We start from the raw sequence: 25669 nt of genomic DNA on the forward strand, positions 1-25669 counted from the left end.
GACAGCATATCGATAGTTCATATTTTCTTATCTTTTCCACCAGTCTGTGTCTTTTGATTGGGAATTTAATTCGTTAACATTCACTGTTATTACTGTAAAGGCAGTTCTTATTTTACCCATTTTGTCCTTTGGATTTTATCAGTCATATTTTATTTTCACCACTCTTTTGACATTTTTAGTTACTTTTACTCATATAATCTTCATTTCTAGACTCTTTTCCAAGCCTGTCTCTCCTGTCTTTTCTTTTCAGGCTATAGCACTCGCTTTAGTATTTCCTACAAAGCTGGTCTCTTGGTTAAAACTCTCTCAGTTTCTGTTTATCTGGGAATAACTTGCTCTCATTTTTGAAACACAGTCTTGCTGGATATAAGATTCTTGGCTGGCAGTTTTTTTCTTGCAGTATCTTAAATATATCATACCACTCTTTTTGCCTCCATGGTTTCTGATGAGGAATCAGCACTTAATCTTATTGGGTATCCCTTATATGTGATGCAGTTGCTTTTCTCTCTCTCTGTCTCTTTTTTTTAAAGATTTATTTATTATTTATCTCCCCTCCCCACCTCCCCACCCCAGTTGTCTGTTCTCTGTGTCTATTCGCTGCATGTTCTTCTTTGTCTGCTTCTGTTGTTGTCAGCGGCACGGGAATCTGTGTTTCTTTTTGTTGCATTATCTGTGTCAGCTCTCCGTGTGTGCAGCACCATTCTTAGGCAGGCTGCACTTTCCTTCGTGCTGGGTGGCTCTCCTTACGGGGCACACTCCTTGAGCATGGGGCTCCCCTACGTGGGGGGCACCCCTGCGTGGCACGGCACTCCTTGTGCTCATCAGCACTGCGCATGGGCCAGCTCCACATGGGTCAAGGAGGCCCGGGGTTTGAACCGCAGACCTCCCATGTGGTAGGTGGACGCCCTATCCACTGGGCCAAGTCCACTTCCCTGTTGCTTTTCTACTGCTCTAAGAATTCTCTCTTTGTTTTTGGCATTTGACATTCTGATTAGTATGTGTCTTCGAGTTGGTCTTTTCAGATCTATTTGGATGGGATTATATTGTGCTTCTTGGACACAAATGTCTGTTTTCTTCAGTACAGTTGTGATCTTTCCTACCTTTATTTCCTCAAATATTCCCTCTTCCCTTCTCTTCTTCTTCTGGGACCCATGGTGTGTATGTTTGAATGTCTCTTGCTGTTATGTCCCTGAGACCCTGTTCAATTTTTTTCCATTCTTTTCTTCATCTATTCTTTTGTACGTTTGCTTTCATAGGCCGTGTCTTCAAGCTCCCCAGTTCTTTCTTCTGCCTCCTCAAATCCGCTGTTAATTTCACTTAATAATGATTATCCGCATGATAATTTCACTTTCATTCCTATAAGATTGGCTGTTGTTCTATTATTCTTACAAATTCTTCTTTGTGCTCATCCAATGCCTTCTTAATATATTTAATCTCTTTAGTAATCTCATTGAATTTATTAAGGAGATTTGTTTGAACTTCTGTGATTAGTTGTCGCAACTCCTTTGTGTCATCTGCAGGCCTATCTTGTTCCTTTAACTGGGCTGTATCTTCCTGTTTCTTAGTATGGATTGTAATTTTTTGTTGGTGTCTTCGCCTCTGGCGTACCGGGTGTATTTATTCTGGGCGCAGTTTCTCTTTTTAGGCTTTCTTGCCCTTTCTCCCTTGCTGGTTATGGAGTGGGAGGTGAGGATGTGAGCCCTGGGGCTGATGGAGCCTCTCCCCCCTTTCTCCATTGCCAGGGGTAGGGCAGAGCCCCAGCCATGTGTAATAATCCAGTTCTTGCAGGCCAAGACTGCCTGTAGTGGCCCGAAGAGACTGATGAAGCCTCACGCCCCTTCCTCCCCTGCCTGGGGCAGGATGGAGCTCAGGTGTGGGCAGCAATCTCTGACATGCTGGCCCAGAATGACCGCAGTTGCCCAGGAAAACGTAGCCCCAGCCCCCCTACTCCCTGCAGGGGTGGGGATGAACCCTCTAGAGTGCCCAACAATCTAATTCATGTGAGCCAAATGTGCCTGCAGTTGCCCTGAGAGACTGAGAGGGTACTGTCGCTTCTGTCCTTTAGGGGGTTGGAACCGAACCACCGTCACCCAACAGTCCAGTCCATGCAGGCCAAATTACCTCCCATTGCCCAGAAAGGCTGAGGAAACACCAGCCCCTTCCTATCCTATTGGGGGCTGGGGATAGATCCACAGGTACTCACCAGTCCAGAACATGCAGGTTAAAAGTGCTTGCCATTAGCTGGAAATGCTGAGGAAACAGCTCCCCTTCTGCCTTACTTGAAGGCAGAGATGAAACTATAGGTGTGTGACTATTAAGTCTGTGTGGGCCGAAAGCATCTGCAGTTACCCAGAGAGGCTGAGGAAATACAGTTTCCTTCTTACCCTGTTGGAGGGCAGGGATGGAGCTACTGGTGCACATGTATTCAGTTTGTGTGGGCTGAAAGCACCTGCATTTGCCCAGGGAGGCTGAGGAAACACAGCTCCTCTCCTATCCTATTGGGGTGCGGGGATGGAGCCCTAAGTGTTGACTATTCAGTCTGTGCTGGCTGAATGCACCTGCAGTTATCTGGAGAAGCTGGTGCAGGTCCTGCCAGGTTCCTCCCTGCCAGAGGTGGGGCTGAAGCCGAGGCTAGGGCTGCAGTTCAATCCAGGTGGAAAGAAGCTGGTCGCTACCATCACTATGATTTTTCAATCAGTTCAGCTTCCCCTCATGCCAGGGGTGGAGTCAAAATGGTGCCTATGGACCTCTTTCTGACTTGGACAGGTTCATACTTTAGCTGTTCTTAGGGTTATGCTTTAGCCAGCTGAATTTACTAATCAGTAGCTGAAGGCAGTGGCTAACTCTCTTTTCCCTGTTTTTGGGAAATGGAGCTTTCACCTCCAATCATGAAATAGCTCCTACATTTTGTTGAGAATTTTCGCATCTATGTTCATTAGAGCAATTGGTCTGTACTTTTCTTTTCTCATAGTGTCTTTAATCTGATTTTGGTGTTTGGGTGATGTTGATTTCATAAAATATGTTGGGTAATTTTTCCTCCTCTTCAAGTTTTTGGAAGAGTTTAAACAGGATTGGTGTTAATTCTCCTTTAAATGCTTAGCAGAATTCACCTGTGACGCCATCTAGTCCTGGTCTTTTCTTTGTTGGGAGATTTTTGATGATGGATGCAATCTCTTTAAATGTGATTGATTTTTTAAGTTCTTGTATGTCTTGTAGAATCAGTCTAGGTTGTTTGTGCATTTCTGGGAATTTTGGTCCATTCTATCTAGGTTTTCTACTTTGTTGGCATATAGATTCTCACAGTATCCTCTTATGATCCTTTCTATTTCTGTAGGGTCTGTTATAACTTCCCCCCTTTCATTTCTGATTTTATTTTCATCTTCTGTCTTTTTTCTATGTTAATCTAGCTAGGGGTTTGTCAAATTTATTGATTGCAGAGAATCAGTGTTTAGTTTTGTTGAACTTCTCTATTTTTTTGTTCTCAATTTAATTTATTTCTGCTCTAATATTTATTATTTCTTTCCTTTTGCTTACTTTGGGAATGGTTTGCGGTACGTTTTCTAGTTTCTCATGTTCAGTTAGATATTTGATTTTAGCTCTTCTTTTTTTATATAGGCATTTAGTGTTATAAATTTCCTCTCAAGACTACCTTTGCTGTATCCCAAAAGTGTTGATAAGGTGTGTTGTCATTTTCATTCATCTTAATGTATTTACTGATTTCACTTGCAATTTTTTCTATGGGTCACTGATTTTTTAGGAGTGTGTTGTTCAGTCCCCATATATTTGCAGTTTACCTCTGTCCTGTCTATTATTTATTTCATTACATTATGATCTGAGAAGGTTCTTTGTATAATTGCAATCTTTTTATATTTATTGAGAGCTGCATTTGAACCTAACATGGAAAATCCATGGGCACATGAGAAGAATGTATATCCCACTGACTTTGGGTGCAGTGTTCTGTATATGTCTGTTATGTCTAACTCATTTATTATATTGTTCAAGTTCTCTGTTTTCTTGTTGATCTACTGTCTAGTTCTGTCTAATGATGTGACTGGTATGTTGAAGCCCCAAACTTTTACTGTAGAGATGTCTGTTTTTCTCTTCAGTTTTGCCAGAGTTTGTCTCATGTATTTTGGGGCACCCTGGTTAGGTGCGACGGCTTGCTCGGTCGGTAGAGGTGGGGTCTGGCTGCGGACGAGGGGTCGGTCCAGCTCTGGACGAGGGGTCGGTCCGGCAGCAGACGAGGGATCGGTCTCACAAGGGGTTGCGCGGTTCGGCTGACGGGGTCGCCCGGCGAAGCCGGCGACGAAGGGGTCGCCCGGAGAAGCAGGCGACGAACTGGGGACAAGGGAGGCCAGGCCCTTGTCGGGGGCTCTCAGGACTGGAGGGCGCACGGCAGAAGAACCACCGCGGAGACAAGGTAAACACGAAAGTCCACTTTATTGAGGGAGAGGCAACAGTTTTATAGGGGCTGGGGAAGGCTGATTGGTCAAAGCCACGCCCTGTTCTGATTGGTTGCCGGCGAAAGGTCAGGGGTCGGTGCTGGATGGGGGAGGGGTGGTGGTTAGGGATTGGCTGTCGCTGTTGCTGGGGGAAGGGGCAGGGTTTAGGGATTGGTGGCTGCTGTTGCTGGGGTGGAGGGCAGACTGGATTTTTCCGCCCACGCCTGGCTGTTGCTGCTGTTGGGGGAAGGGAAAAGGGCAGACTGGATTTTTCCGCCCACGCCTGGCTGTTGCTGCTGTCGGGGGAGGGGAAAAGGGCAGACTGGAATTTTCCGCCCTGCGCCTGCGCAGGGAGAAAGAAGAAGAAGGGTGCTGCTCCACAGGCATAGTGTGGCGCCATCCGGGAGGAGGGGCGGCCGCGGAAGCATGGCTGCCGAGAAGGGGAGACCCGAGGGCAGTCTGCGCCCATGCCGAGCTTCCTTCAGGGGTGGCGGTGAGTCCGACCAGCCACCCTATTATGGGGTAGCGGCTTGGCCTGCCGCGGCTGCTCCCCCGCCAGGCCAGCAAACCACACTTCAGCCCGAGGGGTGACCTCAGTTAGGTGCACAGACATTTATGACTGTTATTTTTTCCTGGTGGATTGATCCTTTAATTAATATGTAATGGCCTTCTGTATCTCTTATAACTTTTTGCATTTAAAATCTTTTTTTCCTGATTTTAGTATAGCTACTCCTGCTCTTTTTTGGGTACTATTTGCATGGAGTATCATTTTCCAATCTTTTATTTTTAGCTGGTTTGTATCTCTGGGTCTAAGGTGAGTCTCTTCTGGGCAGCATATGGATGGCTCATGCTTTTTTTATCCATTCTGTCAGCCTATATCTTTTTATTTTTTTAATGGGGTGTCAGGGATTGAACCTGGGATCTCATATATGTGAAGCAGAAGCTCAACCACTTAGCTATACCTTTTCCCCCAGCCTTTATCTTTTTATTGCAGAGTTTAAACCATCCACATTCAGTGGTATTACTGACAATGCATTATTTACTTCCACTGTTTTATTTTTTGATTTTCATGTATCATATCATATTTTAGCTGTTTTATCTTTTGTATCACATTATTTCTTCTATCATTTTACATCTGCTGTTGTATTCTTCTAATATGTGTGGGTTTTTAAAAAAGTTTATTTCTCCCTTCTCCCTCCACTGTCTGCTCTCTGTGTCCATTTGCTGTGTATTCTTCTGTGTCTGCTTGTATTCTCATTAGGCCGCTCCAGGAACCTTCTGGAGTGGGAGAGAGGTGATCATTCTCTTGCGCCACCTCAGCTCCCTGATCTGCTGCATCTCTTATTATCTCTCCTCTGTGTCTCTTTTTGTTGCATTCTCTTGCTGCACCAGTTCTCTGTGTGGGCTCCACTCCTGCAGAGGGCAGTACTCTACTCAGGCCAGCACTCTCTGCAGGCCAGCACTCCTTGTGGGCCAACTTGCCTTTACTAGGAGGCCCTGCACATCAAATCCTGGACCTGCTATATGGTAGACAGGAGCCCAGTTGTTTGAGGCACATCCACTTCCCTCTAATGTGTATTTGATCCTACCTAATCGTGTCTTTCATTCCCATGAACTGTTTTTCTGTTCATGTTTTCAAATTCTTTGGGCTTATTCAATGTCTTTTTTTTTTTTTTTTTACAGATTTATTTATTTTATTTATTTTCCCTCCTTTCCCTCCTCTAGCCCTGCTGTTTTTATTGTCTGTGTTGTCTTCTTTTCTCATTTTCTATTTTCTAGGATTTGACAGGATTTGATCCTGGAGACCTCTGATGGGGAGAGAGGTTCCCTGTCAATTGTGCCACCTCAGTTCCTGGTTTGTGCTGCACCTCACCTTGACTCTCTCCTTGCCTCTGTTTTGTTGCGAAATCATCTTGCTGCGTGACTCACTTGCATGGGCACTGGCTCATCACGTGGGTACTCGCATGGGCACTCGTTTGGGCACTCATGTGGGCACTGGCTTACCATGGGGGCACTTGCACGCGTACTGGCATGCTGCACGGGCACATTTTCTCTTTTTCTTTTTCACCAGGAGACCCCAAGGTTCGAACCCAGGTCCTCCCATATGGAAGGTGGAAGCTCTATTCACCTGAGCCACATCTGTTTCCTACTAAGTGTCTTCTTGATGTTTTTTTATCTCTTTTAGCCATATTGTTTTTCAGGTCATTAATTTGATTTTGGAAATTTGTATGAATCCTATTCATTATTTGTCTCAAATCCTGTGTCTCATCTGGGGCTTTGATATATTCCTTTGCTTGGGCCATTTCTTCTATTTTCTTAATATGGCTTGTAATTTTTTGCTGATGTCTAGGCATCTTATTATGATGATGAGTCTATTCTGATGCTTAGTTATTCTCTCTTTCATAGGGATTTAGTGGCGGAAGGCTGTGTTACTGCTGGTCTTCGATTCTTGGTTCAGCCTGTTTTAGGTCTTTGGGCTTGTCTCTTTTAGTTGCTGAAATCTGGGCCTTTGACCCAGTAGTGGGTTGAAGACCCACTTCCAAGCGGGAGGTAGACTATAAAGGCTGGAAAAAGCCTCTTACTTTTCATTTCCTCTCTTGCACTTTCTTGGCCAGCCAGGAAACTGATGATGCTTTCGGCAGCCCTCTCAGTTCAAAGCCCAGTCAGGGTGTGTCGACTGCAACATGGGCCAGATCAGTGTGACAGAGTTTCCTGCCTGGGGGCTAAGAGCCTCGCAACTTAAATTTCCTTAGAGGCTGATCTCCAACCTTTGCTAGCAGCCTCCTCCCTTTTCCTGGGTAGGAAATAATTTATACCCCTCTGCATTCTCAACAACCAGTCTTGGTTAGTAGGGAAGGTTATTGAGAAGGTCTGATTCCTTAGTCCCATTCAGGCTCTCAGGGCAAACAATTGCATGGCCCTGCCCTGCCTGGAAGTGCTCATGGGACACTTCCAAATTTGTGGGCCAGAAGCTGAATCAGTCTTAGGCTCTGTCCTTTTCTCTTCTCTTTCTTGCAGCCGCTGGCCTGATGCCAAATATTCAAAATTGTCTGCTCTAGGGTGGGGTAGGGACTGCAGTAATTCTAGCTGCCACTTCCACTCACAGTCTTAAAGTCAAACATCTTTTCCTGTGCCCATCTCTCTTCTATGCAGTGTACAGCCTTCCCCTGGTGTCCTCAACCCTAGTATATTTTTTCTCAGGCCATTTCTGCCTGTTCTCTAGCTGTTTTTCTGGGAGAGGGGAGAGTCCTATGTCTTTCTAATTCACCATCTTCCCGGAAGTATATTTTTAAAAAAGTTAGCCTTTGCTCCAGTTGATGAAAAATTATTGAAATAGTAGTGTTAACTATCATCCATGTGTACATTAGATGTATTTTTCTTGTATATCACTAACACCTTATATTAATTATACATTGTTGTAATTGATGAAAGAATATTTTAAATTTGTGCTGTTAACTATAGTCTGTCTACAGTAGGATTCACTGTGTTATAAAGTCCTATGTTTTATGTTTAAGTTTTATTCTAGTAACAAACATGACCTAAAGTTTCCCATTTTAACCACATTTACCTATATAGTTATTTTTTTTTTAGACTCACCCTAACGTGAGTGATCCATTTCCAAACCTTTACAATCAATCTAAATAGAAATTTTGTAGAAATTAAGCATCATCTCCTCATTCTATAACCCAGATATTTCCCCAGGTAACCTATATTCTAGATGTTAACTCTATGAATTTGCTTATTGTGATTAGTTCATGCCAGTGAAATCATACAATATTTGTCCTTTTGTATCTGGCTTATTTTACTCGGCATAGTGTCCTCAAGGTTCATCCATGTTGTCACGTGCATCAGGAATTCATTCCTTTTCTACGGCTGAACAATATTCCACTACGTGTATATACCACATTTTGTTTATCCATTTATCAGTCGATGGGCGTAATGGGTGCTTCCATCTTTTGGCATTTGTGAATAATGCCGCTATGAATGTCGGTGTTCACATATCTGTTCAAGTTCCTGCTTTTAATTCTTCTGGGAATATACATACTAGCAGGATTGCTGGGTCGTTTGGTATTTCTATTGTTAGTACTCCTGAGGAACTGCCAAAATGTCTTCAACAGCAGCGGCACCATTTTATGTTCCCACCAGCAGTGAATGAGTGTTCCTATTTCTCCATTTCATCTCCAATACCTTGTTTTCTTTTTTTTAAATAGTAGCCATTCTAGTGGGTGGGAAGTGATAACTCGTGTTTTTTTTAAAGTGTTTATAGTTAACCTTTCTTATTTTCTATTTCAAACATGTTACATAATGTACACAATAAAAGAGATAGTATTACAAATAAATATACAAAGATTGCTATAACATTTTTTTGGTGATAAAGATATGTTCTGGTTTTTATTTATTTATTTTTAGTGTTAACAGAAAAGGTTTGAATTTTATCTACGTATAATTCACATAAGGTTGTTTCATTATCCATTTACAAAATTAAGAATCAATCTCCAAATAAAAACAGATCATGTATATATGTTTCCTCTCCATGTCTGTAAAATAAAGGGCTTTTTTCTGGTTGATTTTCATCGCCAGTTTTTCTAAATTTACCTTATGGCATGAGCCCTCAGGAAGGAACTTCACAGCCAACTGGCCTCTCAAGACAGCTATGCCTCATTCAAAATGAGGCTGCTATTTAGGAACGTCAATATCCTCATTAGACTTCAGTCAATCCCAAGGATGCTTTAAAAAATGTCACGTCTTTACTAATTTTCATCAAATATTCTTCTGTATTCTGCAACTTTATTTTGCATCTTAGTGTTTCTACACAACAGCTTCAGCATAGCATTGATAGATATGGCCATTGTGCCTATATATGCTAGCCATCAACTTTCAAGTCCCAACATAAAAGCTGTTCTGGTTATTTATTGTGTAAGAAATAAACTAAAAACCTAGTTCTTAAAACACCATTTTATTTTGTTCATGATATTGTAAGCAGTGAATTACTCAGCTGTGTGGTTCAAATTTGCTCCAAGTGGCATCAGCTGGGCATCTCAGCTTGGTCTGGAGGATGGCTTACTCACATGGCTGGCAAGTTGGTGGTGGCTGTCAACAGGGAGCCCAGCCAGCTGTTTGCTGGGGTCTCACGTCTTTTCCTTATGGAAGATGAAGGCCAACAATTATTAATATCTTTATGGTGATGGTCAGTGTGTTCTTCAATCAGTGTGTTAAAATAGTATGTCATGGCTCAAGGTCACAACTGTTTTTTAATTAACTTACTGTTTCTCAGATTAAATAATTGTGATGGAAATCAGTGTATGTTTGACAGAAAAATTAATAAAAAGCTTTGATTCAGAAAAAAAAAAGGAGATTGGATTCCAAGAGGGACTGTTTCAAATCATGGGAAGTAGAAGCCGCCCACATGGTACATGATCAAAAAAAAAGTCTGAAGACCACTAATTGAGATAAACAGAATGTATACCACCAGCAGCTCAGCTTGTCTTCCTGGTTCTCAGAATCTGGACTGTTCTTACTGTTGAACTCTCCAAGACTGTTTCATCAGAAATGAGACTTCACTCCAAAGGCAGTCAGAGGAATATGTATAGGATAATGTGGGGGAAAATAGAATCTATTGCCACCACTGCTTTATTGTTAATAAAACAGAGTTTGACTAGTAGTCAAAATGATGCATTTATCTGGTCAGGTTTTGGTGACCTGTTCAAAGTTTTTCTTTGTTACACAATATACTTTAAACAAAAGCATATTGAGGCGGCGGACTTGGCCCAGTGGTTAGGGCGTCCGTCTACCACATGGGAGGTCCAAGGTTCAAACCCTGGGCCTCCTTGACCCGTGTGGAACTGGCCCACGTGCAGTGCTGATACGCGCAAGGAGTGCCCTGCCACGCAGGGGTGTCCCCCATGTAGGGGAACCCCATGTGCAAGGAGTGCGCCCCGTAAGGAGAACCGCCCAGCGTGAAAGAAAGTGCAGCCTGCCCAGGAATGGTGCTGCACACACGGAGAGCTGACACAGCAAGATGACGCAACAAAAAGAAACACAGATTCCCGTGCCGCTGACGACAGAAGCGGACAAAGAAGATGCAGCAAATAGACACAGAGAACAGACAACCGGGGTGAGGGGGGAAGGGGAGAGAAATAAATAAATCTTTAAAAAGAAAAAGCATATTGAATATCTAACCTAAATATAGTCAGGATGGCTTTTTTAAAAATAAAATTTTATTGAAGTATATCATTCATACGTGAACATACATAAACAGTAAATGAATAGTAAAGCTTGTGAATTTGCAAAACAGACATGCATATCAATTTAGAAGGCTCCCATACATCTCCCCATCACAAACTCCTTGCATTGTTGTGAAACATGTTACAACTATACAAGAGCATCATCAAAATACTATTACTAACTATACCCTATATCTTAACATTTGGCGAATTTTCACCCAAAGGTGTTGAGCATTTTTCTATGTTCTTATTGTCCTTCTGGAGAAATGTCAACTCAAGTCCTTTGCCCATTTTTTGGGGGGTTATTTGTTTTTGTATTATTGAGTGTTTAGAATTCTTTACATAGTCTCTATTCAAGACCATTATCAGATATATGATTTTCAAGTATGTTTTCCAATTCTGTGGGTGGTCTTTTCAATTTCTTGATGGTATCTGAAGAACAAAGATTTTATTTTGATGTCCGAATTATCTGTTGTTTTTCCTCTGGTTGCCTATGCTTTTGGTGTTTTATCTTAAAGTCGTCTGCTAATTCTGAGGTCAGGAAAAATTTCCCCTATGTTTTCTTTTAAGAATTTAATAGTTTTATTTCTTATATTTAGGTCTTTGATCCATTTTGAGTTACTTTTTGTATGTGGTATGAGAAAAGGATCCAACTTCATTCTTTTGCATGTGGATATGCAGTTGTCATAGTAGCATTTGTTGAAGACACTTTTTTTCTCCATTAAATGATCTTGGCACCCTTGTTGAAAATCAGTTGGCCATAGATGTATAGGTTTATTTCTAGAAACTTATGAACCATTTATTTTCTTATTTTCTGGGGTTTTCTGCATTTTACAGTTTTTCCATTTGTTTTCTGTGGTTAACCACAGGTAAGTGAATCAGCAGATACAAGGACACATCTATAATTCTCTTTATTTCCATAAAGTCGGTAGTAATACCCTATCTTTCATTTCTGATTCTGGTGATTTGTATCTTTTCTCCTCTTTTCTTTGTCTGTCTAGCTAAAAGTTTGCCAGTTTGGGTGATCTTTTCAAGGAACCAGCTTTTTATTTCATTGATTATCTGTATTCTTTGTGGTATCTATTTAATTAATTTCTATTCTAATTATTATTATTTCCTTCCTTTTGCTTGCTTTAGGTTTAGTTTTTCCAGGGGAAGTATCTCCAGAGAAAAGCAAGGTGGTTATTTGATATCTTCTTTCTTAATATAGGAATTTATAGCTATAAATTTCCCTTGAACAGCAGAAGAGACAGATGACTTAAAGTGTGGGGGCACTTGTTTGGGGAGAAGGGGTATAATGTTTGATTCTGAGAAATTAGTAAAGTGTCACTATTGCATGCCTAGTATTTGTTTACTTGGTGCTTGATATATTAGCTTTTATGATTACATTTAAAAATCCTTATGAGGCAAACTGCTTTTAGCTCAGGTGATTCTATTCTGCTCAAATGATTGAAAGCAACACTGTTCATTAGAAATACAATGTAAGCCAGAAATGTGAGCCACGTAAGTAAGTTAAAATTTTCTAGTAGCCACATTTAAAAAAACAGTAAAAATAATCATATGAATTTAGTTTTCATAGTGTATTTATCTCAACACATCTAAAATATTATTTCAACATGTAAGCAATATAGAAAGTTTTAAAACTAAGTTTACTTCCTTTTCTTTTGTTCTAAGTCTTTGAAATTCAGTTGTGTATTTTATACTTGCAATACATCTAAATTCAGACTAGCCATATTTCAGTTGCTCACTGTCCACATGTGGCTAGTGGCTATCATATTGGACATTGCCTTTCATTGTAGTACATGCATTTATTTGATATATATTTGTAGAATAGTGACAGATACTATTCTAAATTCTGTGAATTCACTGGTAAAGAGGATAGATTCTGATTTCATAGGGCTTATATTTACTGGGAAGATATAGATAATAAATAAGATAATTTTAAATAGGGATAAGAGAGAAGAGGATTATTTTTGATTGATTTAAGTTATATACCTAAAGTAAAGTACAAGACTGAAGTGTATTTAATTAGATGAATTTTTATGCTGTACAACTGCCACTCAAATCAAGATATATAACATTTCCAGCATCCTGGAAGACTACCTCCTTTCCTTTCCTATAATGTTTGAAAATTTGAGTTTTAAGTGCGGAGTATGGGGGAATTGTCTAATATCTTTTCTACTTTTTGTATCATGGGGAGTGGAGGAAATTATTTTCTGGGCTATGGTACTACTGACCACTATTTCCTTTTGGGAAGAAGGAAATTGAATTTGGAACTAAATATATCCTTTACCTTCAATCCCCATTTTATAATGGTAATTTATTGCAAAAAAAAAAATGATTCCAAGACCCTGTCATATTTAAAATGACCTAAGAATGTTGTATCATTATAGAATTGTATACCTAGTAGAAAGGTCTATTTTTTTCTTTTTGGCAGTGACAGAAAGAGTTGACCACTACATTCTGTTCTAGTGCACTATAAATTATACAATAATTTTATAATATATCTTAAATGTAAATAATATTGAATTATTCATGTCTTTTTGTAAGAGTAAAGCAAATTTGTAGTAGATTTATTTGTACTTTCTGGTTTTTGGATGGTCAAAAACATTTTATTTTTTTATTGTCTTTTATTTTTAAAGATAAATAGATCACACAAAATGTTACATTAAAAAACATAAGAGGTTCCCATATACCCCACTCCCTACCCCCCACCCCCACTCCTCCTACATCAACAACCTCTTTTGTCATTGTGGCACATTCATTGCATTTGGTGAAAAAAACATTTCTTTAAAAGATAGTATTGGTTACCTGTTTGCATGTAACAACTTTAAAAACTACTTAGTAATTTTGGGCATGTTTTTCACTTTGAAATCTCTTACTCTTTGTTTTTTGTGGGGGTTAATGCCATTTTAAATATTCAAATAACTGTTATTCCTGTTTATGTAGAACTTGAGTTAGAAAATTTGATAGATTTAATTTTATATAGATTCTTCTATAACTCGGCTTTTTCTTTTTTTTTTTTTAAAGATTTATTTTATTTATCTCCCTTCCCCACCCCCACCCCCACCCCCACCCTCACCCCAGTTGTCTGTTCTTTGTGTCCTTTTGCTGTGTGTTCTTCTTTTTGTCTGCTTCTGTTGTTGTCAGCGGCTTGGGAATCTGTCTCTTTTTGTTGCGTCATCTTGTTGTGTCAGCTCTCCGTGTATGCGGTGCTGTTTCTGGGCAGGCTGCACTTTTCCTTCGCACTGGGTGGCTCTTCTTACGGGGCGCACTCCTTCCGTGTGGGGCTCCCCTATGCGGGGGACACCCCTGCATGACACGGCACTCCTTGCACGCATCAGCACTGCATGTGAACCAGCTGCACACGGGTCAGGGAGGCCCTGGGTTTGAACCACGGACCTCCCATGTGGTAGACGGATGCCCTATCCATTGGGCCAAGTCCGCTTCCTTAACTGGGCTTTTTCAGTGTCTTAAAATGGTAGTAAATTAAGAAAATAATACAAATTGTTGGCCACATGCTTTATGTATGAATGATGGTTGTCATTTTTATCTTTGCAGATTTTAAAAGACATAACCAACAGGTACCATATGATGAGAGGTTCCAAAATACATTTTGTACCAGGTTGGGATTGTCATGGGTTACCCATTGAAATAAAAGTCTTATCAGAACTTGGCGAAAAAGCTCAGAGTCTCTCAGCTATGGAAATTAGAGAGAAAGGTACATAATATCTATTTCTGTTTTGAAACGATATTTGGTAACACTGATCCCTTGGAAATTCCTGACTTTATCAGAGGGTCCCTCCTCCTCCCCCCTTTTTTGGTTATACTTAGTCCTTTTGTATCATGGGAAAGTCAGATTTTATTGAATTGAATTTTGGGAGTACAGATCTTCAGAGATCGAAGTTAGAACTTTGAAAATGTTTCCAAGTGTATTTTTCTGTTCTTCAGTCTTCATATTTTATGAAATCCTTATTTTGTGAACATTTTTATTTACTTTCCATACTAGGGTATTGACCTAATTCAGGTGCTATGCCAAAAGAAAATTCTAAAAGACATGTATTTTAAAGTAATCTCCAATTTGTCCAGTAGAGTGGGTGAGGGAGGAATCTTCTTTTTTCATATAGTTATACTATTGTATGTTTAGTTATTATGAAGATGTTTTACTTCCTTGTGAAAGCATTCTTTTTTTTTTTTTAAAGATTTTATTTTATTTATTTCTCTCCCCTTCCCCCCTCCCTCCCAGGTTGTCTGCTCTCTGCGTCCAGTTACTGTGAAAGCATTCTTACTGACTTTGAAAAAATTTTTAATGTGTATAATGGAATGAGAATTATTTTGTGCCCTTTTCTTAAATTATGAAATATGAGGTGTGTGTGTATATATATATATCTTCCCCCCCCCCCCCACATGTAAGGTCATTGTGTAAAATCTGGAAAATATAAAAGACAATAATAAAAGTATATCTTCTAAAATTCCAATTTTAGAATTTGTTGTTACGTATTTTTTGAACACCTTTAACTTTCAAAATAATCTTCCTATTAAACACTTTTATAGTCTAAACTATGTACAGTACCTTCATTCAGGGAGATACATGCTAAACCACTTTTAAGATTTTGAGTTCATTGGTTTCCAAAACGTTTTTGTATTTTGTTTTTTATTTAGCCCGATCATTTGCTAAAGCAGCCATTGAGAAACAGAAATCAGCATTTATCCGTTGGGGAATAATGGCAGATTGGAATAATTGCTACTATACATTTGATAGAAAATATGAGGCCAAACAGTTGAGAATTTTCTATCAAATGTATGATAAGGTAATGTATTTTTTTCCCCTCATGTTCAACAATATGTTACAAAATTCCAGCCTTAATATGATATTTTTATCTTTTATAGGGCTTGGTTTATCGAGCTTATAAACCTGTGTTTTGGTCTCCTTCATCAAGGTACTGTATGTGTATTTGGTAATTAAAGAGAAGAAACTAACTTGTGAGGCATCCACGTATTTACATGTAATGTTTTTAAACCTTAGGACTGCATTGGCTGAAGCTGAACTTGAATATAACCCTGAGCATGTCAGTCGTTCAATATATGTAAAATTTCCTCTTTTGAAACCTTCTCCTAAGTTGGCATCTCTTATAAGTAAGATTTATTCATTGCTGGATTTTTATTGAAGTTATTGGGTAGTAATATTTGCTAACGTATTTATAAATTTATTTTTACAGATGGTTCATCTCCTGTTAGTTGTTTAGTCTGGACTACGCAGCCTTGGACAATTCCAGCCAATGAGGCTGTTTGTTATATGCCAGACTCAAAGTAGGTGTAATATTAAACTTTTTGTTTCATTGATAAGTAGGATCCATTTCATCATTAGCATTGTTTTGGGCTTATTTCATCTTCAATATCCTTTTAAACTTTTGTGGATTATAACATATTTTGTTCCTGTGGATTTCATTAGTTTTAGATGATTCCTTTTAAGTCTTTATTTCCACTTTTTCCAGTTTTTAGGGAAACCTTAACAGAAATGTAAGGTATGAAGCCCTTCTAAAATAGTGGGTTTTTTTGCTCTTGAATTTTTTTTTCTGAAATGATGTAAAAATATTAAAATGCTGTTTGTGACTTTTCTTTTATTCAAGGTCAGTAATTTTCTCTTAAAATTTTATTTTAGGTATTCCGTTGTGAAATGTACCACTTCTGGAGATACCTATATACTGGCTGCTGATAAAGTAACATCTCTTGCTTCTATTTTGGAAACAACATTTGAGGTTATTTCAACATTTTCAGGTAAAGATTTGTACATATTCTGGCATAATCATCATTATAATCATTAAAATATTGAGTTGATTTGAGTTCACTAATCTACTGAACATTGTTCATTGTGAATTAAAATAGATGGGGTGGGAAGCAGATTTGGCCCAATGGATGGGGCGTCTGCCTACCACATGGGAGGTCCGCGGTTCAAACCCTGGGCCTCCTTGACTCGTGTGGAGCTGGCCCATATGCAGTGCTGATGCGCGCAAGGAGTGCCATGCCACGCAGGGGTGTACCCCGCGTAGGGGAGCCCCATGCACAAGGAGTGCACCCTGGAAGGAGAGCTGCCCAGCACGAAAGAAAAGTGCAGCCTACCCAAGAATGGCGCTGCACACACAGAGAGCTGACACAGCAAGGTGACGCAACTAAAAGAAACACAGATTCCCAGTGCAGCTGATAAGGATAGACGCGGTCACAGAAGAACACACAGCAAATGGACAGAGAGAGCAGACAACTTGGGGGTGGAAGGGGAGAGAAATAAATTTAAAAAAATAAGATAAAATAGATGGGGCAGTACCTTACTTGATTATACTGAAGAACAATACACATTAAACTTGATAGGCGCTTATAAAAATATATATACATTGTCAGAGACACCACAAGTGAAAAAATATTTGCTGGCACTTATCCAATAGTTACTTGGTAAAATTTTATGCAAAACTGAACTATTAATAATTTTTTTCTGATTTAATAAAAGGAGTGAGGAAGGAATATATATATATATGTATATCTTTGTATCTATGTATGTATATTATATTGTATATGACTTTAATAGAGAGGTTGAGTAAATCCAGACATTCATTCCAAAGACAATAATACTTCTATCAAAAGAATCCTTAGTAAGCTATAATTTGGAACTTGTAAAGTAGTGACTGCTTTGAAATGTACCTATGGAAGACTGGCAGTTTTTCAAATCACCTTCGATGCTTAGGGATGATATTCCTTTGAGACTCTTACTAAAAAAAATTTTTTATATAACATGTAAAGAGACCAAAAAATGGAAAGATTTCCAAGCTAAACATGGAAGGTCTCCACGTACATCAGTTCAAATATAAGCTAATTAGATGTTTAATCAATCTTAACAAAATATAAGAGATTTTATGTCTAAGGCTGGAATTCAGTTACAGAATGTTTATGATAATTTGATCCTTGTTGATGTAATAGATAAGTTAGAGGACCCAGTATATTCTTACTTTTAAATGCAAAAGGTACTATAGACTTCATTGATAAATTTACTATTGTATTACAGAAGCTTGATGACAATCTCACAAGATTTTTTTAATATATTGAGGTTCCGTTTGTAGATCTTTTGTTTAGATTGCATACTTGATTCAGATTGTTATTGTGCAGAGAATTAAATAAGTTGGCATTTAGGGCCACAGAATTGAAGAAGAAAATATGTACTTCTCATCCTTGACAAAATAAGCTAGTGGAAACAAACTGCTTTCTGAAGTAATAGGAATATTGCAGAGTTAAAATGGAATAATTTGTTTGAGTTAGATTTTCTTTTCAGAAAATTTGGTACTATTCCTTATTAATTATTCAGAGATCTCTGGTCACGGGGAGTATTAGGTGGTAGACACACAAAGTATGGAGATAAAGGAAAGTTAATAGGTAATATTTACTTTGACCTCCCCAAACCTTTGATTTCCATATAAAAATGTATAAAGAGAACATAAGCTCGTGGGGACTGGTCTTATCCTTATCCTTATTTAAAGAAAGGAATCAAAGTAAAAACTATAAAATAGATTTCTTCAGAAAGCAATGTTAAGATTTCTTCTTTAATGTCATTAGGAATTGTCTGGAAAGGCATACATCCTGATGCATTCAAGTATTCACATGATTTCCTGGTACTTCCAAGCCAACCAGGTTGAACAACAAGGAGAGCCTATGATTTTTTTCAGGAAAGGGAACTTCATTGTCATGCTATAAAGGAATATTGGTTTTTCTTAAGTCTTTTACCTGTCTCACAGTTAAAACCAAAACAAAATCAGCCACATGGCTAACTATGAAAGCCAAAGTTATAAGGTTTGTTTTGTTCATCTGATGCTATGAAGAGGTTATGTAGGGATTTTTTTGTTTTTTTTTTAAAGATTCATTTTTTTATTTATTGCTCTCCCCTTCCCCCCCACCTAGTTGTCTGCTTCCTGTGTCCATTTGCTGTGTGTTCTTCTATGTCCACTTGTGTTCTTGTCAGTGGCACCAAAAAACTGTCTCTTTTTGTTGTGTCATCTTGCTACGTCAGCTCTCCATGTGTGCAGCCCCACTCCTGGGCAGGCTGTGCTTTTTTTTTGTGTTCGGGGAGGCTCTCCTTATGGAGCGCACTCCTTGCACATGGGGCTTCCCTATGTGGGGGACACCCCTGTGTGGCAGGGCACTCTTTGTGCACTTCAACACTGCACGTGGGCCAGCTCCACACGGGTCAGGAGGCCCTGGGTTTGAACCACGGACCTCTTATGTGGTAGGCAGATGCTCTATCCACTGAGTCAAATCTGCTTCCCTGTTATCTAGTTTTGATTGCCATATGTCTAGGAAAAAAGTATCACAGGAGTGAAGAATTTTCGTATGAGGGGAATATTTAAATGTTAATATTCAGTTTGGAAAGGTGAAGAATGACTTGGAGGGAGGATCTGAGGAGTAATGGGACAATCAAAGATTTTTTAATTATTGAAGAGTAGATAAAGTACAGAGTGATCAAGTGGGATTTATCCCTGGTATTCAACATAAAATCAATTAATGTAATAAACCACATTAACAAATCGAGGGGAATAAACACATGAGCATCTCAGTTGATATAGAAAAGGCGTTGTCCAAATACTGAATCCTTTTTTGATTAAAAAAAAAAGTTAGGAAGACTTGATTAGAAAACTAGGAATAGAAGGAAACTTCCTCATTATGGTAAAAGACATATATGAAGGGAAGTGGATTTGGCTCAATGGATAGAACATCTGCCTACCACATGGGGGGTCCGCGGTTCAAACCCAGGGCCTCCTTGACCGGTGTGGAGCTGGCCCATGTGCAGTGTTGATGCGTGCAAAGAGTGCCGTGCCACATGGGTGCCCCCCATGTAGGGGAGCCCCACATGCAAGTAGTGCACCCATAAGGAGAGCCGCCCAGCACGAAAAAAGCTCAACCTGCCCAGGAGTGGCACCACACACATGGAGAGCTGACACAACAAGATGATGCAATAAAAAGAAACATTCATTCCCTGTGCCACTGACAAGAATACAAGCGGACACAGAAGAACACACAGTGAATGGACACAGAGAGCAGATAACTGGGGCGGGTGGGAAGGGGAGAGAAATAAAAAAATAAATAAATCTTTGAAAAAAAAGAAAGATATGAAAAGCCCACAGCTAATATCATACTCAGTGGTAAAAGACTGAAAGCTTTATCTCTAAGATCAGAACATTAGTAACGGTGGGATACATTAGCACTGGTGTAGAAAGATGAATGGCTCATAGGTACAATAAATTCTTAAAGGAAGCTAGGGTTACATTGAACATTAAGGTTGAAGTCAGACCCACCGTGGAAGTTGGATTTACTTATTTTTAATATATGACCTCAATTGCTTTCATTTTCTGAACTCTTCCTTTTATTGTCTTTGTAAATTGGAGATAATAATACATGTTTTGTAGTGTTAACTATGAAGGTAGAATTTGTGTTGCGTATAGTACATTATGGGTACCCGGGAACTGTTAGAAATTATTACTTTAGGTTGCCATTGTGAAAAACAACAACTGTGAGTTCCCACAAAGACAGGATTAAAGCCAACTGGTCAAAAACAAACAAGAAAAAAATGAAAACCCAACTGGTCATCAATATGCTGATCTTGAGTTTCTTTTCCTTATATTCCAATGTTAGGTAGCTGCATGTATGTTACAGAAATTTTCTTGAGCATTCTTGAATAATCTATATGTTACCAAATAATTGCTACTATTTTAAAGCATTTACTCTTTGCTAAGTATTGTGCTAAATGTCCCAAATACTGAAATTGCATCAATTCATTTATCCTCACAGCAGCACTTTGAGGCAGAAACTATAGTTGTCTCTATTTTACAGGTTGCTGGGTGTCACAGGGTGAGTGAAAGAGAATGCAAGGATTTGAACCCACTCTTATTCCAGATCTACACTGTCTACCCTGCTGTTCTATTACTACTTCTTAATGGGATAGTTAGAAGAATTTAAAAAATTATCCTAAATAGAGGTTTTCTGTTCTTACAGGTGTAGATTTGGAAGACGGTACTTGTGCTCATCCAATATTTCCTGACAGAGTCTCTCCTCTTTTACCTGCAAATCATGTGACCATGACAAAAGGAACAGGATTGGTTCACACAGCCCCAGCTCATGGTATGGAAGATTACAGTGTAGCTTCTCAACACAACCTGCCAATGGTACCACTTCTTTTTTTTCCTTTTTAATTATTGCTTTTCTAGAATTAAAGTGATAAATCCTGACTAGCATCTTTATTTTTTGTGTACTAACAATCATTTTTGTCATTATAATTAAATTGTGAATTGCTTAGGTTTGTGCAATACCCTAAAACCTCATTAACTCATACTAATTGAAAAAGATTTCTCTGAATTAACATAAAATCAGCACACAGTATTGAAGAATATATATTAAATGTTAAAAAAAATTATTACATCACATAGTCAAATTATTTTTACTCCCTAAAAAGTGGCAAATGGATTTTACTAAGTAGTTGTAAAAAACATTTTAAAAACATTTTATAAAATTTATTTTACACATTTCAATTACATAACAGGTTTTTCAGTTATAGTGAAAGACCAGTCTCAAAGTCATCACTATGTACATTGCCATGGGTTTTGAAATTATTAGAGGGGAAAGGGATGTGGCTCAACCAATTGGGCTCCTGTCTAGCATGTAGGAGGTCCAGGGTTTGATGCCCAGGGCCTCCTAGTGAGGGCAAGCTGGCCCACGTGGCGAGCTGACCTACGTGGAGTGCCGGCCCACCCGGGAATGCCACACTGCACAGGAGTGCCGGCCAATGTGGAGAGCTGGTGCAGCAAGATGATGCAACAGGAGACCCAGAGGAGAGAAAATAAGAAGACGCAGCAGAACAGGGAGTTGAGGTGGCGCAAGAGAGTAAGCACCTCTCTCCCACTCTGGAAGGTTCCAGGATCAGTTCCTGGAGCCGCCTAATGAAAATACAAGCAGACACAGAAGAACACACAGTGGATGGACACAGAGAATGGGGAATTGGGGCGGGGGAGGGAGGAGAAAGAAATCTTAAAAAAAAAAAAAAAAAAAAATTAATAGAGAGTAGTGTCCAGCAGCCTGGCTTGGAGAAAGCTCTTGGTGCACCGTGTCCAGCAGCAGCACCAAGATGCCCAAGAGGAAGGTCAGGGCAGGAGGAGCCCAAGAGGAGGTGCGCGAGGCTATCCGCCAAACCCGCCCCTGTGTAAATGAAAGCGAAGCCTAAAAAGGCAGCGGGAAAGGATAAACCTTCAGACAAAAAAGTGCAACCAAAGGAAAAAGCGGAGCAAAGGAAAACAAGGTGAAGAGGCTAACCAAGAAACTAAAGAAGATTTACCTGGAGAAAGTGGAGAAACTAAAAATGAGGAGAGTCCAGCCTCTGATGAAGCAGGAGAGAAAGAAGCCAAGTCTGGTTAATACCATAAACCATGTCTTATCAGTGGTCCCTGTTTCTCCCTTCTTGTACAATCCAGAGGAATATTTTATCAGCTATTTGTAAATGCAAGTTTGTTAGTAGATCTAGAAGAAACATTTTTAAGAAGGCGATTGGAATCCCACCTTATCCCATTTTTTATAATGTAAATGCTTTTTTTAAAGAGGGGAGGTCATTTGCTGGTTGTTTATTTTTTGGTACAACCAGAAAATAGTGGGATATTGTATTATGGGAGGCTCTGACTGTCATGGGTGTCAACTTAACATGCCTTTGGGGGCTGGCGGTTTTTATATCCTTTAATATACAACACATGCTACATGGTGATTTGGAATCACAATCATGCATTTAATATGTTGAACTTTTTAAGTTACTCCAATTCCCATGTTTTTTAGTAGACATGTTTCTTAAAACCACTCCCTTATCTTGGATCTCCCTGTCAGAACTCTGTAACATCCTTGGTCATGGTTGTCCAGTTTTTCTAATAATATTGTTATGTGCTGTAAAAGATTGGAAATATGAGTATGTAGTGTGTATGGTATTGTGAATTTGTGGGACTTAAAGATATAACAGTTTATGAACATTTGAAGATATTGGTACTTGATATCCTCTAAACGAAAACTTGCCTCCAAATTTTAAGCTGGAAAGTCACTGGAATAACTTTAGAAAAACTACATGACTTTTTAGGGTTTTGGTACATATGTTAAGATTGTGTATAAATTTTTCATAACGTCTGTGCTGATCTTCAAAACAACCAATAAAATCTTAATTATGAAAGAAAAAAATTAATAGAGAACAAGTCAAAGGTATTCTAGTATATTTTATTATTCTTTGTTATTAAATTTTAGGTATATAAAAAATATTTTAGGTATATGCTTATAATAACACATTTTGCCTTTGGTGACTTAAAGGTATAATGGTTACCAATTCCTACTGACTGAATAAGAAGTACCCCAATTTTCCACATAGAGAAAGATTAGGCTATTCTGTGATGTTTATATATGCTGTTTTGCCAAATATTGACATGGTAAAAGTCTCTTTTTTTTTAAGTGTAAAAGTTGCTTAATACTTAATTGTTCACAATGATGCCTTGTAGGATTGTTTAGTGGATGAAGATGGGATTTTCACAGATGCTGCAGGTCCTGAACTTCAAAATCTAGCTGTCCTTAAAGAGGGAACTGATGTGGGTGAGTATTATATACTATCTACAGAAATCACATATATACATTAATATTTTCTGAAATGTAGCCAGCAATAATCTATGTTAGCCCTTCTCTCTTCTTTCTTACACTTTTTACAGAAACAAAAAACTAGAATCATAAATATTTTATTTTGCCTCACAGTTTAAAGTGGAATTTGGGACTTTTTCATTTTTTGCTTTGAAGGTGCAATCAGGGCAATCAACAATAGAAAATAATCAGCAGTATTACTTTGGAAGGATAAAATCAAGCTTGGGGTTGGATGTTAACTGTGATTCAGACATTTCCAATGCTTTTTCTAAGTCTTATAAATCACTGACCTGTGTAGTGTGGTTCATGTGTTATGATCTTGGGGTCCTCCAGTCTTGAATTGTCTTTTTGCCTTTCTTTGTGGATCGAGGGACCAGGTACTATGAAAACCTTTGTCCACCATAGAGCTAAGGTTAATTAGACCTGTTTTTTTTCTGGGTCACGTGGAAACCATTTTAAGATTCATGGTAGGAAAGATTATGCCTTTGAATTTCTTTTTTTTTTTCAGGAGGTACCAGGGATTCAACCTGGGACCTCATACTTGTGAAGCAGGTGCTCAACCACTGAGCTACACCTGGTCCCCAATGCCTCTGAATTTCAAGTCTAGAATTCTAGATATAGTCTTTTCATCTTTCTTTTAAAGTGAAGAGCTGTAAAATAGCAGTGATTTTAGGTCTGATTATGTTACACAATCCCTACTTTTTCTACCAGAAGTTTCCCAGATTGTACCTTTAATACCTGGTAAGTGGCTCCTCTTGTTGGCATCTGTTGATCTAGATTTAATACTCTCAGGGAATTTAGAATGTTGTTATGATTTCCATAGTGCTTCTTTTTTTATTTTAAGGAGATACTGGGGATTGAACCTGGGACCTTGTACAACCAAGGTGCGGGCTCAACCACTGAGCTATACCCACTTCCCCACAGTGCTTTTTAATTATCTAATATAAATTGTAAACTTTTTTAAGTTATAAAGATGCTTGAAGCTGCAAAGAATTTATTGAAAGAGGAAGAATTGGTACACAGCTATCCCTATGACTGGAGGACTAAGAAACCAGTGGTTATTCGTGCCAGCAAGCAGTGGTTTATAAACATCATGGATATTAAGACCACAGCCAAGGTATGTAATGCATCCTATTATAAGGGGTGGGGTTTTTCATTCCCTCAGTATGAAGGCTGCATGAGAGACTAAGGTGGGGTTTTGGGATTGGAAGGGATTATGGTTTTATTCTATAAAAAAAGAATTTTAAAGTTGGCAGGACCTCCTGCATAATGTTCATTATATAGGTGTGGAGAATGAGGCTTAAAGAGATTGAGTGATTTGCCCAAAGTCATACAATTAGATTACTGATAGATTTTCCTGCCTGCTGTAGTGTAAGTAACATAAAATTAGGGCAGAACTAAAACAGATTTGAGGTTATAAATTATTTAAGCTCCCTGAACTTTAGATTCTTCATCTGTATAAAGGGGATGCCAACCTCATGAGGTAAATGAATAAAAGGTCCCCAAACAGTGTCTGGTACATGATAGGCATTCAGAATAATTTAATTTAATTTAATTTAATTTATATTTTGAGGTACTGGGGCCGGGGATTGAACTGGAACCTTGTATGGAAGAAGCTGGTGTTCAACCGTGGCTCCCCTGAATTGTTGTTTTCATTTGTTTGCTTCTTGTTTGTTTTTGTTTTTAGGAGGCACCGGGGATAACCCTTGACCTCCCATGTGGGAAGCAGGTGCTCAACCACTTGAGCCACATCTGTTCCCCAACATTTAAGCCCCTTTTCTTCCTTAAGAATATTGTAATCCATTTGAAAAGTTGTTGCTTTAAGTTAAAAAATACTGCATAACTGGTATTCTAAATATTTAATATATTTTTGAGTCTTTCAATACATATACACATGCACAAAATCACAACTTGTTTTTATTAAAGAGCTCAAATATCTGAACATGCAGATATTTTGCTTTACAGCTTGTACCAGAGATACTACTGTAGTTAGCTGGTTCATTCCTTGGTCTAGAAGTTTAGGGCCCTTGCCAGAGCTGTGCATAGCAATTTATATTTTTTAAACTCCTGAGTATGGGCAGTGTGATATGGACTGGTTTTTGTTTATTCATTTTTAACATTCCCATGAACCTTATAAGTTGTAAATGTGCAGCTTCCAGCTCTGTATAGATTTTTGGTGGCAGAATATGCAATCTGCTTCAATTTGTTGAATCCAAGTTTTTAAAAACTTTTGTAGAAAAATTTCAAATGTTCTTTGCAGAAGTAAAGTGAATAGGATAATGTACCACCATGCTCCCATCACCCAACTTAAACATTAGT

At 38.8% G+C, this 25669-nt stretch overlaps 1 protein-coding gene across 1 annotated transcript in view; it reads left to right on the forward strand.

Moving 5' to 3' along the window:
* IARS2 (isoleucyl-tRNA synthetase 2, mitochondrial) overlaps positions 1–25669 on the forward strand; it is an 82226-nt gene that overhangs the window by 13915 nt on the left and 42642 nt on the right. The window contains exons 3-11 of the mRNA XM_058275233.2: positions 14228–14387; positions 15329–15477; positions 15557–15606; positions 15693–15802; positions 15886–15976; positions 16329–16444; positions 20696–20865; positions 23218–23308; positions 24316–24467. Coding sequence (XP_058131216.1) covers positions 14228–14387; positions 15329–15477; positions 15557–15606; positions 15693–15802; positions 15886–15976; positions 16329–16444; positions 20696–20865; positions 23218–23308; positions 24316–24467 — 1089 coding nt within the window. The remainder of the gene's footprint in view (positions 1–14227; positions 14388–15328; positions 15478–15556; positions 15607–15692; positions 15803–15885; positions 15977–16328; positions 16445–20695; positions 20866–23217; positions 23309–24315; positions 24468–25669) is intronic.

The sequence above is a fragment of the Dasypus novemcinctus genome, chromosome 13 (genome assembly GCF_030445035.2).
Source record: "Dasypus novemcinctus isolate mDasNov1 chromosome 13, mDasNov1.1.hap2, whole genome shotgun sequence".
In the NCBI taxonomy this organism is placed as follows: Eukaryota; Metazoa; Chordata; class Mammalia; order Cingulata; family Dasypodidae; genus Dasypus; species Dasypus novemcinctus.